The sequence below is a fragment of the Myxine glutinosa genome, chromosome 7 (genome assembly GCF_964187855.1).
Source record: "Myxine glutinosa chromosome 7, kmMyxGlut1.1, whole genome shotgun sequence".
Taxonomy (NCBI): domain Eukaryota; kingdom Metazoa; phylum Chordata; class Myxini; order Myxiniformes; family Myxinidae; genus Myxine; species Myxine glutinosa.
The window spans coordinates 118160029-118181084 of record NC_136267.1 but is presented as its reverse complement, the minus strand read 5'-3'; the positions used below and the strand labels follow the sequence as shown (position 1 = coordinate 118181084).

Genomic DNA, 21056 nt, shown 5'->3' with positions numbered 1-21056 from the left:
TCATCAAGAATGCTTCATCTCTACAATGGTTCAATGAATCTACATGAAAATTGTACGGTTGACCAAACTACAATAAGTGCAAGAAACAATAAGATATTCATGATGACATGCAAAATTCCAGAGTTTCAAAATCTATATCTCTGAAATGGCTATTTTAAACAACATAAAAAGTTGCAGAAATTATTCAAACTACAGCCACCAAATACCCTCTCCCACTTGGATATACCTTTATGAAGATATTTGGCTATAGGGCCATCACAGATTTGCCCTGTGACAAAAGTGATGACCATCGGCAAAGTTGACACACTGACGAAGAACCAGTGCTCTGGCTATCTCATGAGCAGTGAGGAACCGGAAGCACTTTCCAGCACCAAAGGCAACCCACTGTTCAGAGATGTCGAGGTGCTGGGCTGTTGTTATGGCCAGAACTACAACATTCGTTTCAACAGCGTGTATTGACACTTTGTTGTGCCATTGCTGCACAGCATCTTCTCGGTGGAGAAGAATGCGAGTGTCGGCCTCTTCATAGGTGCATGGAGCCAGACCCAAGACATCTTGACGATTTTCGCAAAGCACATCAATGTGGTGTGTGGTGATGAGCTGTTTGTTGGTATTGATGCCTGCTGCATTCATTGCCATGAAGGAGAACAACTCAGTCTTGTTGTCATCGACATGGAGAAACTCCTGCCAGTTTCCAGGAACTGCACTCGATGGCTCAACATGTCTATTAACCCCCTTTCCTCTCTTGCTACGAGTGTCAGCCTTCAAGCTTTCAGGCATGTATACATACCAGCTGATGTCTATAATCTGGCTACGTGCTGAAACTGTGATGTAATGGATGACACGAAAACATCAGTGGCATAATCCTGGAACATATTTGCAGTTCCAGATTGTAGCATGTTGATGATGGCAGCGACATCAAAGATGCTGACCTGCACTGTGGGACTGGAGACATTTTCTTTCACAGGGGTAAGGTCTTCCAAGCAGCGCAACAAGTCAGACTTTGGTTCAGGACACCCATCTGTGACAGCGCTGGTGAACAGGCCTGATTTTCATGATGGAAGAACTCGTCCCGATCGCCATTGCATATCTGGGAGGCAATGTACAGCCTAGAGAAGAACGAGGAGTCATTCTGCAGGGATGACAGCTGTGGCTATTTGCTTGACTTCTCTCTGAATGAAGGCCGGCTGAAGAGATCGAGGTTGTTCCACTTGACAGGATCTATTTTGGGCATTGTTTGGCTGACAAGTCTCTCATTAACATATGTCTCATACCGGTGGAGTACGAGTCTCGATCTGATGCATCGTGTCTGCCACAGCTGCATCTGCAGTGTTTCTACTGCCCAGTACAAGACGATCACTGCTGTTCTCACTGATCGCTGCTGTTCTCACTGAATGAGTTTCCCATCCCTTATATGGCTCTACTCAGTGATTTCACATCTCATGCAAATTCTCTAATTTCTTATTCTTATTTTCTTCATCAATTTAATATATACTGGTATATATAAAATTGATTTGGCTGATGGCTGATGCATTTTTTTCCTATATATACAGTGGCCACAAAGTCCCTATGCATAAGAGTTTCCTCTGTTACTTATTTGTTTTATTTGTTTTCCATGTACAGCTTTAGCATGACGGACACCAGTGAGTACACGATAGCAGAGAGACTGATTACTTGTGCTTTGGTTCACGACCGTGCGCGAGAAGGAGCAAGTTTTGAAGACATAAGGACAAGATTTTCGCAGAGGTTCAATAAGCCAGCTCCTATGCGCGACACGATACGGGCATGGGACAAGAAGGCTTTATCAACAGGGACTGTCCTTGATTTGACTTGATTTAGAGCAAGGCTCTTCTGCAGCGATTTCCCACCATTAAATCAAGACGAAGAATATTTTTTTCGGATGAGTGTGCTATTTACCTCAGCAATTGATCCAGGAATGCTTATTTTTGGTGCAAAGAAAATCCTCATTTTTATGAGGAAATTGAAAAGCATCCTCCTCATGTCATGATGTGGGCAACAATTTCAGATCACTTATAACCATAACCACATTTAGAGGCCATTTTTCCCCGCAAAGCGGGCGTTGGCCTTTTTCGGGAACCGTGGTTGTTGTTGTTTTTCGGTCCCCTTTTTGAAGCAATGTTTTACGGCCGGATGCCCTTCCTGACGCCAACCCTTTTTGCCGCCTTTAACGACAAGCAGGGAATTACCAGTGAACTGGTACTCAATTAGCCGACCTCGGAAGGATGACAGGCTGAGTCAACCCCCCTGGCGTTAATTCAGCAATCGACCGGGATTCGAACCCAGGATCCTTGGATCCTAAGCCGGCACCCTAGCCGCTAGCCCAACACCAGGGATCACTTGATAGGGCCATATTTTTTCGATACAAGTGTCAATCACACAGCTTATTTGAACATGCTTCAGGCGTGGTTTGTTCCACAACTGCATGAGAGAGGTCTCCAGGCAACAGCTATCCTGCAAAAAGATGGTGCACCAGCACATTACTGCTCTCACAGTTGGAGAATATCTTGGCGACAAATTTAGTGGACAATGGATTGGACATGGATATGATATGATCACAAGCATATGATCAGATGAACCAATTGGAACAGAGGAATAGCAGGAAACGTTTGTGGGGAAGTTTGTCATCAAGTCCAGAAGGGAGGATTCGCCATTAGGGAAATCAGGGTTGGAAAGATCACAGATAGAGTCAGTCCCATGGAGTCACATATAGGTCCTTTTTTGAAGTGCCATGGATGGTGAGAGCAGTACCAACACCCAGCCAATTAGCACAGTGACAATTGAAATCACCACATATGAGGAAGAGACAGATGGGATGAGTGGTTAAAAGGTTGGTCCATGTTGTCTGAAAGAGAAATTTAGATGGAGTCATCATTATTTGGATGCTGGTACAACACAAAGACAAAGTTGTCAATTGTCACAGAGGTGCAGAGGAGTTGTCACAGCCAAAGGTACTCTTGTGGGTTGGGAGGTGTAAGATCAGCACACGGAAATAAAAAAAACTGATGAAAATCTAACAACGAAATGTAAATTAATTTCCTGACTTTAACATATTTAACTATATTTCTGGTAATCTATATTACAAAAGGAGCCGTGTATATCTGTCTGTCGTATTATAACTCGAGAATGGATTTCAATAAATCTAACTACGGTGGATTCAGGGAACTCCCTGGAAGGTTTGTGATGCATAAAAAGGTCGGCTTTCGTGTGTGGGCACATGGGCACGTGTCGAAGCTGCAAATGCCAACTTGCATTGCTGGCTATCTTCACACGGAGGGCAGGATCTCCCAGGACCAGGAATTTATTTTGTTAATTTGAGAATGCATTAAAGAATTCCATGGAAGCACTTTCAGGAAGTAAACACAATCCACCCCCTACACAATGATGATTTATCCACAAAATCGATTCCAAATCTCCATGAATCCAAACTATACACATTTACATTAAAACAAAAACTCTCCCTCCTTCATCTTCTTCGTCACTTATTATAATAATGGTGAGTCTAATTCAATCCCGATTGTCATAGCGATTACAATCAGCAAACGCTTATTATATTCAATACTTCTATTTTTCAACCTTTCCTTTTTATTCATTTATTATATAGTAATATATCACCCTAGCAAACAGAATTTATGATTATACACCACCTTTTAAAGCATCACAAAGCAGGTCGCTCCATTTGAGTTACAGGTGAGAAAAGGATACAAACAAAAAGCAGATATCTTCAATAATTGTTAGTTAATTTTTTAAGTGATGGTTCATTGTTATTTATTTTCTCTTAATATGTGTTGGTCAAAACACTATACCATCTATTTATTACATAAGCAAAAATGGTAGAATTTTCCCAACTTCCCCTTTGCACTGTATTCTCCATATGCGAGGGGTGATGGATTGATGCGACATCGTGCTTCCAGAATTGGGGCGACATGATTTGTGAGCTCACCTCAACACAAATACCGATGTGTTGATTGTTTGAAGAACATGGACCTATGTTCGAACGAAGCCGAAAGATATGCCTAGTACCGACACGTCAGTCGAAGATGACAGCTCATCATCACCTTTTGTCTAACTACAACACAACGTCTAAATGTGAACTTTTCACCCAATGCATTCTTTTTGTGTGTTTGTCTCATGTCTCTTTGTTCTTCAGCTCTCTAATGTTGGTTTGTTCACCATACAGTCCTTTTGTGACTTTGTTCTTCTTTAAGCCTTGGTAAATGTAATTTTAGAAACTTCATTTCAGCAGTGCTATGGCTATCAATAAGTTTGAGTCACCTCAAAACCTACCAGAAAACAAAATTGAATGTGATGAAGCAAATTGCAAAACTAGATATACTGAAGACAATTTATTTACAGTGGCTCACATTTATTGCTCAATGATTTTGTGGTGTAAATGGTAACCTATATACACCTTTGTGTATATAGCCCTTCCATGCCCCTCCCGCCCTCCCCCCCCCCCCCCCCCCCACCGCCCCCCCCATATTTCCTCACATCTCACACCAATAGAAACAGAATAAAGATTACATCTCAAATACACATTCATATCTGTAGTGCATTATCTTAAGCGTGTTCAAGACTTACCTTCAGTTTGTACATCTGCAAGCAGTTTATAAAGAAAATACAGGCAGAGAATGGAGGGAAAAGAATGGCAAACATGACAAATGGTGCCACACTTAAACTTGCATCGTTTGCTGCACCTTATAGCATTGATTAGACATTGATTCCTCATTGCAAAAGTCAAAACATCTGCGGAAAGCTGTGATGGCAGCACTTTACATAGTCTCTGTACAGCAAAGCCTTACCAACATGCTATGGCAGAAATACAGCACTTCATGATTAATCATAATCTACTCCAAGTATCAATGGGATGGGCATAACTGCATAGATGTTTAAGCAACGAAGCAAAAGTTAAACTCAAACTCGGTAAAGTAATTTCTCATTTGAAACCGCGATAGTAGCTTTCCCTCCAGTCGCTCGCACATCGCCCACTCCCTTCGGCATAAACCTCGACTTTGTAATGACTTCGCTAATCTTTTCATGAATTGATGCCGAATCAAAGCTGTCTGTATTCTGTATAGCCGGTGTTATAGTTTTGTCACTCATATTCAGGTCTTTGTATTTTTAGTTCTTTTTAAGAACAAAGCAAAACTTTCAGGGAATATTTAACTAGTTACCCACAGGCAATCAATTAGAAGGCAGTATTATTTTGACCCAATTTGTTGGAACCAAATTTACCCAATGTGATTTTGACTCGACATCTATTCCACTAACATTCTTGGGAAACATCAATAGTTGGCAAACAAGTGTTTATAAAATTTGGCAAGAGTCGACTTTGTCGGTCTGTGTTGGCGGACAAAATTAATAAACTATTTGATCAGAGTGAGATTTAATTTGCCTCCCATAGAGATTCGAATACCTTTGTCAACCTTCAGTCCATAAAACCTATTATCTGTTGATGTGAAATTTACCAGCTTGGTTGCACGGTCATTGTTGAATTTTACATTTAGTCACACAGATGAAAAATGCCACGTCAGTCTTGATGAACCTTACAAATTTAACATGCAACGTCTATCACCAAAACATTTATTTGATCATCTGACACACACACACGGTAAGTCTCTGCTCCATCTCCAGCAAACCCACCCATGTATGGAGAGAGCAGCCAATAGCACGTCCTCTTTTTTTTCTTTTTTTCCTCTCTCTCTCCCTTTGTGTGTGTCTCTGTCTCTCTGTGTGTGTGTGTCTCTCTCTCTGTGTGTGTCTCTCTCTCTCTGTGTGTGTCTCTCTCTCTCTGTGTGTGTCTCTCTCTCTGTGTGTGTCTCTCTCTCTGTGTGTGTCTCTCTCTCTCTGTGTGTGTCTCTCTCTCTCTGTGTGTGTGTGTCTCTCTCTGTGTGTGTGTCTCTCTCTCTCTCCTCTCTCTCTCTCTCCTCTCCTCTCTCTCTCTCTCTCTCTATCTCTATCTCTATCTCTATCTCTATCTCTATCTCTCTCTCTCTGTCTCTCTCTCTCTGTGCCATGACTCGAGCCGTTAACGCCATTAATCTGTGCATTTTTCGGCAACTTTGTCGGCGGAGGCATTAAGTTTTTGGGTTGTCCGTCCATCCTTCCGGCTGTCCGTCTGTTCATCCGTGATAGGTTTTAATTTCTGCAATAACTTGAGAACGGCTGAAGGGATTTCAGGCAAACTTGGTACAAGTATGTATTATGATGGAAAGATTAATTGATTTGATTTTGGGGATCAAGAGGTTTATCTTTATCAAAAACTCTCTTCCTCACTCTCCTTGCACTGCCCTTTCTCCAGCCCAACCCCAGGAATACCTCTGGCTACGGCTTCCTGTCCGCTCCCACCTTTTGTTCAAATGTGTTCTGTATCGTCCTCCAAACAGTGATGACTCCATTTACATTTCGCTGTCTTACAACATCAACCAACTTCCATCCACTCATCCCAACTCTCTCTTCCTCATATGTGATGACTTCAACTGTCATCATGCCAGCTGGCCTCTCTCAGCTGGCCTCTGTGGGTACCTCTCTCACCAGCCATGGCATCTCAGCAAAGAACTGCTGTGACTCATTGGGACTGACACAATCTGTCAATTTCCCGAACCGGATCTTAGTCAACGGAGCATCTTCTCTTCTAGACTTGGTTATGACAAACTTTCCTACAAATGTCTGCTGCTCTTCTTCTGCTCCAATTAGTTCTTCTGATCATATGCTTGTTAAAGTGGACATCCCTCTGACCATTCTCAGAGAGCCGCCTCAGCGTCCACGAGTGGCATTTCACTCGGGCTGACTGGCATGGTCTTCAATCAACCATCAATCATCTGGACTGGTCTCCCATCTCTACTGCCTCTGACATCAACTCTACCTGGGAATTCTTCCAAAGTAAACTGCTCTCTCTCATGCACACATTCATCCCATCTCGTCTTCAGTTGTCATACCCTTCCTCCCGTCCATGGTACACTGAATCGTGTGGTGAGGCAGTTGCCCTGAAACAACTTGCCTTTGCCTCTTGGAAGGCTAATCCAACTGAAGGCAATCTCAGTTCCTTTCACAAAGCTCAGAACAAGTGTGTGTCTACCCTTGTTAGACTTGTCAGACTGTTAGACCCAGTCAAACCCAGGTGCTCCTGGACTCTGTCCTTCTCTCCTGACAAGGTGGAGAGGTTTCTGTCAAACCTCGACTTTGATTCTGCAACTGGACCACACGGCATCAGCCCACGGGTCCTAAAATCCTGCTCTGCCGCTCTTTCACACCCTCTATCAATTCTCTTCACCCTCTCTTTTGCTCAAGGTCATCTGCCATCATCTTGGAAATCAGCAAACATTACCGCTTTAAACAAGAAAGGTGTGAAAAACAGATCCTTGCAACTACAGACCAATCAGCCTGCTCCCAATAATCAGCAAGGTCATAGAATCGATCATCGCTTCTGACATCAAATCCTTCCTCTTTACCAATGGCTTGATCTAGGATCATCAATTTGGATTCAGACCAGGTCATTCTCTTCTGGGCATGCTGCATCTCCTGTCTCAACAATGGATGGAGGTCCTCAATGCCAAACAGGAAATCAGAGCTGTCTCCCTTGACATATCTCGTGCCATCGATATGGTCTGCCACCCCGCCCTGTTCACCAAACTCTCCTCTTATGGTATCCATGGAAACCTCCACACATGGCTTGCAGACTTCCTTTCTGGTCGCAGTCAACGTATGGCCCTGAATGGAATTCTCTCTTCTCCCCTTCCTGTTCAGGCTGGAGTTCCTCAAGGCAGTGTTCTTGTCCCTGTGCTTTTTCTGGTCTTCAATAGTGATCTCTCCGACTCTCTGGAAAATCCTCTCTGTCTCTTTGCTAATGACTCCACTCTGTCGCTCAATATCCCAACCCTCAGGTCGGCAGGCAGCAGCCTCTTCACTCTCCACAAACCTGGACAATATCACAAACTGGTCACACAAGTGGAACATGTCTTTCAATCCTGACAAATCTCACACTCTCACTTTGTCTCTCAGAAAAGACCGTCTGGAAAACCCTCCCATCTACTTTCTGAACAATCCTCTTGAAGAAGTTCTGTCACTCAAACTTTTGGGTCTCACTATCTGCCATGCTCATTCCTGGGAAAACCACATTTCCAAGCTGGCCTCCATAGCCAGTTGTCGACTGGGCATCCTCCGTCGTGCGAAGTCCTTTCTGGGCACTTCTGAGCTCCTCACCACATACAAAGCTTTCACCCGCAGCTCAATGGAATACTGCTCTCCCCTCTGGGCCTAGCTCGGCTTCACACGGTTTGAAACCAAAACATTCAGAATCATTGGACTCTCCCGCGATGAAGCTGATTCTGAGGGCAGGCCTGCGGATTTCACGGAAACGATCGTTACCGGTAGCGTGTCGGCAACGTGATAGCAAAAACACGGAACCGAAAGTACGTTTCCCATCGCAGAAAGGCAGTGCAAGGCAAAAAGATGTAGTATTTACCTTCACGTGTGATTTGCTGCTAACTATTTCAGAAGTTGAGTTTTATTTCCAACAAAATTAGGCCGGCAAAGCAGATAGCATGTAGTTTCCCACATTCAGGTTCGCGATATGACTTCCGCTTTGACGGACATGCGCATCAGTCTAAATCACAGACTTCCTTTTCAAAATGGCATCCGTTGCTAAGCGAAAAAAACCCCGAAAATGTCGCCTGAAAAATATTTAGAAAATGGTCATTCAGCGACGATTTTGAAGCGGCTTGCGATGGGGAAGGCTTGGTCACATTGCTTCGCTGTAAAGTGTGTGCTACTCATTACACAGACATATGGAAGGAGGCATCGCGCCGGGGCATAAGCGGTCCACCACTGACGGCGATTGGAAACTACGTGAACGGCGTGACCTATACTCACAAGGTAAAGGGAGACACTGACAACCGAACCTACTGCAGTACATTTGTTCCAATCCAGAATTTATTCAACAAATACTTAGGCCTATATCAGTACTGGGTAGGCCTATACTACTTTGCTAAACGCAAATAATTTCAATATTAAAACATAAAGATTGATAACAGTTTACAACAACAATAGTCCATAAATAATAAATAAATACAATATCATTGACATTTTAAAAATGAACGAAAATTTAATAATATTAATTTATTAATTTTAAAACCGGATCAGCCCATCAAATTGACAGAATTTGCTCTTCTCTGATAATAAACATCAACCTCAATAATGAACATGCATTAATTACATTGCGTACATGTAAATGATAGGATTTATTATTGGAGACTACATTTTAAATTTTGTACTACAAATGTTTTGCTTTACAAATCCTAAAGGAAAAAAAAATCATTTCCCATTAGGTTTGGGCACGGAACCGGATTTTGTTTCCCATCGGTTCCCATAAACTTAAATCACGGAACCGAAAAACGGTTACCGATGCCATCTGAAATCCCCAGGCCTGTGAGGGCCTTTCTCTCTCTCACTGCAGGCAGGTAGGTGGTCTTTCTGTCTTCTCCCGACTCCTCTGTGGACTTGCTCCCCCTGTTCTGTCTGTGCCCTGCCCCCAAATATTCCTGCAGGATGCACAAGATCTGCCAGCAAACTTCTTATGTTTAAACTGCCAAAATCAAGACTCTCTGCTCACCTTTACTCCTTCATTCCTCTTTTCTCCCACCTCTGGAACAAACTCCCACACTCTCTTCAACCCCTCTCCTCCCTCCAGGTCTTTAAAACAGCTGTTCACCACCATCTCTTATCTTCCCCCATTCAAAACCTTGATCTTTTCTACCCCCGTTAAAACACCCCAAATCCGCCTCTTTAAATCCCCCAACTTCTTTCCTGAAATTCCTAGAAGTGTTGATTTGCTTTATACCATGTACCCCTCCCTCCTCCCCCAGCCCTCCCCCTTCCACAAATCTACCGACGTCCCTGTTCTTTTCTGTTGTTGTGCTTGTGTGCTTCCCTCTCCCCCGCTCTTGTCTCCCGCTCCCTTCATTGCATGTTTTATGTGTCTGTGCATGTTTTATGTTCAATGTGTTAGCTCTTATCCGAGCCTAGATTCTGTATACAAAAAAAAGAAAAAGAAAAAAGAAAAAAAAGAGGTCAAAGGTCAAATGTCAGACATCCCGTCCCATCAGGTAAAAATTGTGTTACCAAGCTAACTTGTGAACTAGCCATGGGTTTTCACCAAACTTGGGATAATTATATATTATGATGCAAAGATAAACTGATTCAATTTTGGGGTCAAGAGGTCAAAGATCAGAGGTCATGTTAAGTTACAATTATTTCATTACTGCAATAACTTAAGAATAGCTGAAGGGTTCTAAGTCAAACTTGGTACAGGTATGTATAATTATGAAAAGATGAACTGATTAAATTTTGGGTGTAAAAGGTCAAAGGTCAGATGTCAGAGGTCATGTTAAAGAAAAATTATGTTGCCGCACCGACTTGTGAACCAGTGATGGGATTTTGAACAAACTTGGTACAAGTATACATGAGGCAAAGATGAACTGATTGGATTATGGCATCAACAAATCAAAGGTCAGAGGTCATACAACAACAACAACAACAACATGCATTTTAAAGGCCATTTTCCCTGCTAGAGCGGGGGTTAGCCTTGCGGTCCCCATAACAATCTTCTCCATTTTGCCCTATTTTCTGCATCTCTCCTTGAGATGATTTCTGCATCTCATGTCAGGTAAAAATGTGATAAATTGAGAACAGCTGAAGAGATTTAAATCAAACTTGGCTAGAGTCTGTATAATGATGTAATAATGTGGTTGGAGGCATAATTGGTCGATGTCGTAACATCGAAAAATGTCCTAGTTTTTTATAAGAATAGTACTGTACTGCATGGTTTTGGGCTTTGTCAGATCATATGACAGACGAATGCAAGTGTGATAACGCCATGCACCTACCCTACAGACATGGGGCTATCACACAAGCAGTTTTGATTACTTAGGTCTGGCATGTGGCCATTGTTGAGCATTAAGAAGCTGTGCACACATACAAATTCAGTTAAAACCAGCTATTCCCAAGTGCTAATAAACACACCCCATATCTTGCCGAGCCAAATTTGTCTGCATGTACCTTCTCCAATGAGTAATCATAAAACACATGCTAACAGTGAGTTGGGTTCATGTAAGAGCTAGATGTGGGCATGAACAAAGGTAAACACATAAATATGCAACACGATATTTAAATTTTACCATAATTTTTCAGATTTCTTTTTCAGGGAATGGAGTACAAACACATTCAAAGGGAAACAAAATTGAGCTGTAAATAGCACCATATTGGGTTTTTTATATACTTTCTCCTCAAATATGCACCATAGTTGTTTACATGTTTCAGAATATGAAATTAATTTAAGGGAAAAGAATGACACTGGCAGACATTGTGATTACCTCCATCACAGCACTTGAAGCGCCCCTGAGGAGACAACCTCGACCGAAAGCTTTTGAGAAACCACTTGCATTTTGATGCAAGTCGTTGAATACTACATAGAATACGCTGGAGTTTTCTTATGGAATTTGACCATATTCCTTCGTGATGGAATTTGACCATATTTATTTGAGCTGGAATAAAGTCAAGACGATTCTTTTTTTTTTGTATACAAGATCGAGGCTCTTGCAAGAGGTAACATTAATCACACAAAAAAAACGGACACATAAAAAACATATAATAAAGGGACCGGGAGACAAGATGGGGAGAGAGAGGGAAGCACACAAGTACAACAGCAGAGAACAGGGACATCGGGAGATCTGTGGGAGGGAGAGGGCTTGGGGGGCATGGGAAGGCAGGGGGGGGCGGGGGGGAGAGAGGTATAAAACACATGGACACTGCTAGGACTTCAAGGAAAGAAAACGGTATTTCAAAAAAAGTGGATCTGGGGTGAAATTAATGGGGGTAGAAAAGACCAAGGTTTTGGATAGGGGAAGATAAGAGATGGTGGTGAACAGCTGTTTTAAAGACCTGGGGGGAGGAATGGGATTGAAGAGAGTGAGGGAGTTTGTTCCAGAGGTGGGAGAAAAGAGGAATGAAAGAGTGAAGGTGAGCAGTGAGTCTTGATTTTGGCAGTTTTACCAGGAGAGGGTTGCTGGCAGATCTTGTGCGACCTGTTGGAATATTTGGGGGACACAGCGGAGTCGGTAGAAAACAGAAAGTCCACCAAACTGCATGTGATGAGGGAGTGAAAGGCCCTCAGAGTTAGCTTCATCGACGGAGATTCCAATAATTCTGAAAGCTTTAGTTTCAACCGCGTGAAGCTGAGCTAAGTGTGAGGCAGGAGCACCAGCCCAGAGGAGAGAGCAGTATTTCCATTGAGCTGCGGATGAAAGCCTTGTATGTGGTGAGGAGCGCAGGTGTGCCAAGGAAAGACTTCGCATGACGGAGGATGCCCAGTCGGCGACTGGCTTTGTAGGCCATGTTGAAAATGTGGTTTTCCCAGGAAAGATCATGGCAGATAGTGAGACCCAAAAGCTTGAGTGACAGACCTTCTTGGAGAGGATTGTTGAGAAAGTAGATGGGAGGGTTGTCCAGTCGGTCTTTTCGGAGAGACAAGGAACCCCATACCAAGGTCTGAGGAATGTTATAGTGATAGTTTGGTAGAGCTAAAAACAAGGACAGGGAAGGTTTGGTACAGTGTGAATGCAGACCCTCAATAGCAATTCTGACAGCACAGGAATATATGTGTGGGCGCCATTGGTATTTGGAAGAAGCTCTTTCCCTATGTTTTTCCCAGCTATTTCACGCAACCAAATGCATGACACTCAGACATCTTGTAAGCTTGGTCCTGTTTTTTATTTGTTTTTTTGTTCTAATTGAAATTCGCCCTAAATAAGGCTGAGAGCCACTAATGGTGTAGGGCTACAGAGAAAAAGATAAAGAGGAAAAACTGGAGAAGAGGTGAAGTTAAGCCACATTCTCACAAATTCTCGCTCTCGTGACAGCCTCAATAACTGGACATGAATTCATGCCGTACAGCCACAACCAACTATTACATTCAACTTTTCATGAAAAGCTTAAATAACCATCGAAAAAGATTGCAGGTGTTTAAACGAAAGTTTAAATGTTCTCTTGCATTTCCCTTGAAGCAAATATTTGTACACAAGTTGTGCAATTTTTGCACATGTTGGTAATGTGTAGAAACTACTCGACAGTAAATAAACAAGCATTGATTTCATACACGTTAACATCATCATTCTTACCACTGATGTCAGTCCACTGATCAGCGCTTGAGACTGAACAAGATCGCTGGTGTCGTGGCTCCGTTCCACGTGCAGCAGCAAATGACACAAGATCCAGACCGCTGCTGGATCTCTCAGTGGATCCAGAACCAGGTGACCCTGAAATGGCTCCAGCTGCCAGGACAGAAATATGCATTTACTCGATTACATCATTCCACTGAGCAAAAAAATGCACAAATGCTTCTGGCTGAAATGCTATATATTCCTATCTGATAAAGCTGCTAGCCCTCAGAAATTTTGAATTTATCATGATCCTAAATATACCCAAGGAAAATAAAAGGAATAAGAGGAATGAATGCAGCAACAATATATTCTGTAAATTAACGATATAATTTGTGTCATGAAAGAAGCCAAGCACAGGATCTAAAGCAAAGTTTGCAGGATCACGAGTGGGATTCTGTAAATGTAATTATAATCTTTTGTCATCCCACTTCCACAAAACTCAAATTTTAATGGTGGAACTGATGGTGGTTTGCAGGAAATGGAGACAAACCCACATGTTAAGTTTACAGTTGAATGCTCGGACAAATGTCTGCCCATGTGTTCTCCAACACGTGGCCAAATCAGCAGAGTACTTGTTGAAAGGCCAAACGAAAACACTTTTTGAAGCAGCTTTTGTGCTAAATGCTGCAGTTTCAAATGTGACAATTCTACGCCCCAGGGCCTTATTTAATTAGCTCTCCATTTTTCACGATCAATTATTCCACTTTTTACTTTCTTCCTCGCTTCCCAAATTTCATGACTTCACTCCAGTATAAGGCCTGGTTTCAAAATCAAGGGGGAAAAGGGGCCAGAACTAAGTCTGACAGCACCTTTTATGTATTCAAGCCAAACTGAAGAGTGCATTGTGATACCTTTTCTTGACATTCTGCCAACATTCGCAAAGCCAACGTGCATATCATTTGCATGAACAGCAACCCTGCAAGCAGTGTACTTCAATCGAGGCGCTAATTAAAGATAAGAGAGATTTAAAGTATATATTTCAGGAAAGGGAAAAAAAACTGGAGTCCTTCTTTCCAAGTTTCTGGCCAGCATTGCATTCCCATCTTTTCAATATGCAATCGTAAAACAATGGCAATGGTGCTGTGTATGAGAATTCTCCAATCGTGTTTGAGTTAGTGAAGAGACTGCCCACATGGAGCGCTACTCGAGGTTTTTCATCTTTTTGAAGATGAAAATAAATTGTGGTTGTAAGCCTTTCTTGATTTGCCAATGTGCAATTTCAGAAGACAACAGTGTGCATGCTGGAGGCAAATTGGAAAGGAAGGCCTTCAAAGAGCGTGTTCCGATCACATTAGTGGACGTGTCAACTCAGAGAAGGAAAAAAGAAAAGAAAAACAAAGGTCAATCATAAATCGACGAGTCAGATTTCACCACAAGTTGTGAATTTATGTTTCAAATTTGTGAACGGTAAACTGTTTCTATGGGATTACATTTATGTTAGATAAAAAAATTAAGCTGACTTACTGTGATAATTTTGACATATACAGTCACGTGAAAAAGTAAGTACACCCCATGTAGAGTTTTGACTTTTTCAACATATTTCAACATACAGCTATTTGATCTTCATTTCAACAATATTGACAGATAAAGGTGATATAATATAACAAATATCATGAAACATTTACATTTTGTAGTCCATTGTATAATTTAAATAAACATAAATGCAAATTTCGCATGTGGAAAAAGTAAGTACACCCCTACATTTATCACGACTTCAAATACCTTAAATTAGAATCAGGTGTACCAGCTCAGGTGCAAATGATTAGAACATCGTTAGAGAGGATCTTGGAGGAACCTGTCTGATTTAAACCTCAGACATTTAGTTTGGTTTGCTCTTTGTTGTTGAAGTGTGCGGCGTCATCATGCCGAGATCAAAAGAGCTCTCTGAGGCCTTCAGAAAGAAGGTTATAGATGCCTCCGAGTCTGGGAAGGGATTTAAAAAGATCTCCAAACAATTTGAAATCAATCATTCGACTGTCCGGAAGATCATCTACAAGTGAAGAAGATTCCAAACAACTGCCAACTTGTTCAGGCCAGGCCGCCCCAGCAAGTTCAGCCCGAGAGCAGACCGCAAGATGCTGAAAGAAGTCTCTCAGAACCCCAGAATGTCATCACGGGACCTACAGGTAGCTCTTGCCACTGTTGATGTCAAAGTGCACGAGTCTACCATTAGAAAGAGGCTGCACAAATTTGATCTACATGGGAGGTGTGCCAGGAGGAAACCTTTGCTGTCCAGAAAGAACATCAGGGCAAGACTAAAGTTTGCCAATAAACACCGAGGCAAAGACCAGCACTTCTGGAACAATGTGCTCTGGACAGATGGGTCAAAGGTAGAGCTATTTGGCCACAGTACCAGAAGACATGTTTGGCGAAAACCAAAGACAGCATTTGACCACAAGAACCTGATACCAACTGTAAAGCATGGTGGTGGAAATATTATGGTTTGGGGCAGCATTGCTGTATCAGGACCTGGGCAGCTCACCGTCATAGAATCCACTATGAATTCTTCATTGTACAAGAGGGTGCTTGAGGATAATGTGAGGCCATCTATCGGAAAGTTGAAGCTCAACCGAAGGTGGACCTTGCAACATGATAATGACCCTAAACATACCAGTAAATCCACCAAGGAATGGCTGAAAAGAAAGAAATGGAGGGTTCTGGAATGGCCAAGTCAAAGCCCGGATCTAAATCCCATCGAGATGTTGTGGGGGGATTTGAAACGAGCTGTGCATGCAAGAAACCCCTCAAACATCGCACAGCTGAAAGAATTCTGCATGGAGGAGTGGGCAAACATTTCTCCCAGTCGATGTCAGAGACTGGTAGACAGTTGTAAGAAACGCCTACTGGAGGTTGTTTCTGCCAAAGGGGGCAATACCACCTATTAGAGCCAAGGGTGTACTTACTTTTTCCACATGTGAAATTTGCATTTATGTTTATTTAAATTATACAATGGACTACAAAATGTAAATGTTTCATGATATTTGTTATATTATATCACCTTTATCTATCAATATTGTTGAAATGAAGATCAAATAGCTGTATGTTGAAATATGTTGAAAAAGTCAAAACTTTACATGGGGTGTACTTACTTTTTCACGTGACTGTATATCATGGAGTACAGAGGTATTCCATATAGATGGTTGATCATGTAAAAAAATGGCCGCCGCATCAAATGTGTACAAAACTTTTATTCTCGAGGGTTTTCTGAACTACCAAGACTGAAAAAGACGCCAGAATACATCGCTAAAGAACCACACCGGGAGATCGCTATATCAGCAAATTGCACTTCTCGTCTTCCCCTCTAAAAACAATGTTAAACTGTTGGCCAACCTAACACAATAACAGTTGAAGTGATCAAGGTGATTCCAACGTGAGGACGTTATTTTATCTCTGGCCGATTGCACATAAGCCAAAATTTAAAAATACAAAAAACATTAAGCGTTTTATGAAATTAAATTGAACATAAATGGACTCAAGATAAACAAGCCAATATTTTGGAGTGGGGAGGGGGTTGAAAACAGACCCATGAGCCAAAAGCCATACATATCCTCCCTCCATCCTCAAATTCAACTAAAGAAGAAGACCACTCCTTTTGCATCTTCAGATGCATAGGGCTGTCACAGCAGTTTACGAGGCTATTGGGCATAATTCTGCACGGGTCGCCATTCTGACGCAGTATACCCAAATAGCTAATTCTTCCCAGTAAGCTGGTACTCATTTTGCCAACCTCGGAATGACGACAGGCTGAGTCAACCCACCTGGTGTTAATTCAACGGGAGACAGGGGCTTGAACTCAGGACCCTGAGATCTCAAGCCAGCCCCTTTAACCGTTAAGCCAACACCGGGTTTAAATCCTTGTTATGTCCAGAGAAAGCTAGGATGACTCAGACATCTGGCGACATATCAATTGCAAATAACTTGAAAGCATTTGGGAAATGTTGCAGTCCCAATGGGAATAAGCCTCAGTCGGTTAAATGATGGTGATGGCATTGCTAATACCCTCAAGGCTCACAAAGCTGTTTACCATAAAACTTGTTACCTCAAATTTTCTCAAGACAATTAGCTTCAAAAGGCAAAAAACAATCTCTCAAAACACACATTACAGTGCATTCAGAAAGCATTCAGACCCCTTCACTTTTTTCACATTTAGTTATGTTGCAGCTTTATGCTGAAATCGTTTAAATTCATTTTTTCCCTCATCAATCTACACTCAATACCCCATAATCACAAAGAGAAAACAGGATTTTAGAAAGTTTTGCAAATTTATTAAAAATAAAAAACTGAAATATACCATTGACATAAGTATTCAGACCCTTTACGATGACACTTGAAATTTAGCTCAGGTGCCTCCCATTTCTCTTGATCATCTTTGAGAAGTTTCTACACCTTGATTGGAGTCCACCTGTGGTAAATTCAATTGATTGGACATGATTTGGAAAGGCACACACCTGTCTGTATAAGGTCTCACAGCTGACAATGCATATCAGAGCAAAAACCAAGCCATGAGGTCGAAGGAACTGCCTGCAGAGCTCAGATACAGGATTGTGTCGAGGCACAGATCTGGGGAAGACGACAAAAAAAAATCTCTGCTGCATGGAAGGTGAAGAGGAACAGGTTGAGATGGTTTGGTCATGTGTTGAGGAAGGATGAAAGTGACTGGTTGAGAAGAGTGATGGAAATGAATGGAGAAGGAACTAGAGGCCGGGGAAGACCGAGAAAGACTTGGCTAAAGATGGTGGAAGAAGAAATGCGGGCATGGTGGGTTAACAAGGAGAAATGCAGAAAATAGCGCAAAATGGAGAATATTGTCATGGGGACCCCCTCGCTCCAGCAGGGAAAATGGCCTTAAAATGCATGTTGTTGTTGTTGTTGTTGTATTGAAGGTTGCCCAAGAGCACAGTGGCCTACATAATTCTTAAATGGAAGAAGTTTGGAACAACCAGGACTCTTCCTAGAGCTGGCCGCCCGGCCAAACTGAGCAATCGGGGGAGAAGGGCCTTGGTAATAGAGGTGACCAAGAACCCGATGGTCACTCTGGCTGAGCTCCAGAAATCCTGTGTGGAGATGGGAGAAACTTCCAGAAGGACAACCATCAATGCAACGCTGCACCGATCTGGGCTTTATGGCAGAGTGGCCAGACGGAAGCCTCTCCTCAGTGAAAGGCATATGAAAGCTCGCTTGGAGTTTGCAAAAAAGCACCTAAAGGACTCTCAGACTGTGAGAAACAGGATTCTGTGGGCTTTCATGTGTCTTTCACTGAGGAGAGGCTTCCGTCTGGCCACTCTGCCATGAAGCCCAGTTGGGTGGAGTGTTGCAGTGATGGTTGTCCTTCTGGAAGTTTCTCCCATCTCCACACAGGATCTCTGGAGCTCAGCCAGTGACCATCGGGTTCTTGGTCACCTCTATTGCCAAGGTCCTTCTCCCTCGATTGCTCAGTTTGGCCGGGCGGCCAGCCCTTGGAAGAGTGCTGGTTGTTCCAAACTTCTTCCATTTAAGAATTATGGAGGCCACTGTGCTCTTGGGAACTTTCAATGCAGCAGGAAATTTTTTTGTAGGCTTCCCCAAATCTGTGTCTCGACACAATCCTGTCTCTGAGCTCTGCAGGCAGTTCCTTCGACCTCATGGCTTGGTTTTTGCTCTGATATGCATCGTCAGCTGTGAGACCTTATATAGACAGGTGTGTGCCTTTCCAAATCATGTCCAATCAATTGAATTTACCACAGGTGGACTCCAATCAAGGTGTAGAAACATCTCAAAGATGATCAAGAGAAATGGGAGGCACCTGAGCTATGTTCAAGTGTCATAGCAAAGTCAAGTGTCATAGTAAACCAGAATGACAGTTGTCATTTCAAGTGTCATTGAAAAGGGTCTGAATACTTATGTAAATGTGATATTTGAGTTTTTTATTTTTAATAAATTTGCAAAACTTTCTAAAATCCTGTTTTCTCTTTGTCATTATGGGGTATCGAGTGTTGATTGATGAGGGAAAAAATGAATTCAAACGATTTCAGCATAAGGCTGCAACATAACAAAATGTGAAAAAAGTGAAGGGGTCTGAATACTTTCTGAATGCACTGTATATGAACGCAAACCAACGAAAACAAAACACAGGCTTGATACTTCTACCAAAGCAAATTATCAGCAACCAAAGTGCTTCTTTTGTGATCAACGAGGAGGCCTCATGCATAAAGAAAGAACAAACAACATTGATGCCCTTATTAAAGAATGTGCAACAAAACTCCAAAAAACAACAAAACAAAATTAGCATTGGCAGAGGTGCACACACTAGATGCACAGTATCATAGAAATTGCCTGGTTGGTGTGTACAATGGAGCATATAATGCTGACAAGCAAGGTGGAAAAGTTGTTTTTCCTCTTCCAGTGAAGCACCTGCTGAGGCTGTGGCCTTGCCAGAATTTGTGGCATATATCAACGTCAGAAGAAATACAAAGCTACGTGTTTAAACTGTCTGATTTAGCCAAAATGTATGATGCTAGACTCCAACAGATGAGTTTCCCGATTAAACCAGGCTTGAAGTAAAACTGTTAGAATTGGTCCCTAATTTGAAAGAAGTTCCTCGGGGAAGGGAAGTGCTGTTGGCTTATGACAAAGGTATCGGAGAAGCTTTTGAAGGATGCTTGTGACAATAGGGATGACTCAGATGCCACAGTCCTGGCCAAAGCAGCAAACATAGTCCGGAAGAATACGATGCAGAAACAGGTAAATTTATTTGGTTCCTTCTCTAAAGATTGCCAGAAGGAATAGGTGCAAACAATCTACTAACACTGGTGAAACTTATCCTGGAAGGGCCAAATATTGCGGACCAGGCAAATATAAAAGGTGGAAGAAACAATGTGGCACACGCGATATGTCCGCTAATATAATCGACAACAGTGTAAAGCATAGGTCGTCCCATGCAAACACTGTGTGCTGCAATTCTGACCGAGAAACACTTCGTGCAATATACAATGGCTTGAAGCTGCATGTGAAAAGCAGAAAGAGGAGTCTGGTTGACAACCAGCACAAACTGGGCATGTCAATATCGTACAACCATGCGATACAGATATCCACAGACTTTGCCAAGAGTTTCTGTGAGCATTACAAGGAGGAAGGCATTTTCTGTCCACCCAATCTGTACAACATGGTTTTACAGTCAGGAGCACTCGACAACCTAGATTTGGGCACCCAAAATGCCAGCAAATTTGCCTGATGCCAGCAAAGTGTGTAATGAGCTGCTATACTGCAGATGCAAGAAAGGTTGTGCAAGAAGATGTAAATGCCTACAAGCCAGCTTTCGACTGTACGCAACTATGTGCATGGTCTGCACAAGGGTTTTGTAGCCGGCAAGGAAACAAAATCACAGTCTTCATGGACACATGACAGATACAAGATAATCTGTTGGTTTTAATATTTACCCATCATTTTCCTGCATACAAGTGTACCATGAGCAACTTGTCACAATGGTACAATAATACAATGTCACACCCATATTTATTTGTATATAAAGCAAGAGTAACTATCACAATTGGTATATTTTTTCAGAAACATCTTTAAGCTTTAATGTCCGGTCGCGCACTTTTTTGAACGACAGGTGCTCCATATATTCCAGTGGTAATTATTGTAGTATGGTCTTATCTCATTTTGCCTAAGAGGGGGTATCGACTAATTGACTCAACTACCAATGCACTAGAGGGCTGGGCAGTCTACTGGTTGTCCTGAGCTGCCATTTCATCAAGCATTAGTGTTGTAAGTGAGTGCTTTCCAAAGCAAAATTTTCACGATTTCTGAGAGTGTTTTGTCTGCTCTGTCATGGTAGTGAGTCAG

At 42.3% G+C, this 21056-nt stretch overlaps 1 protein-coding gene across 5 annotated transcripts in view; it reads right to left on the bottom strand.

The window, feature by feature from the left end:
- Positions 1-21056, bottom strand: part of LOC137431519 (arf-GAP with GTPase, ANK repeat and PH domain-containing protein 1) — a 709868-nt gene that overhangs the window by 101242 nt on the left and 587570 nt on the right. For all 5 annotated transcript variants that reach the window (XM_078782192.1, XM_068122904.2, XM_068122907.2 and 2 more), the window contains one exon: positions 13191-13343. In XM_078782192.1, coding sequence (XP_078638318.1) covers positions 13191-13343 — 153 coding nt within the window. The remainder of the gene's footprint in view (positions 1-13190; positions 13344-21056) is intronic.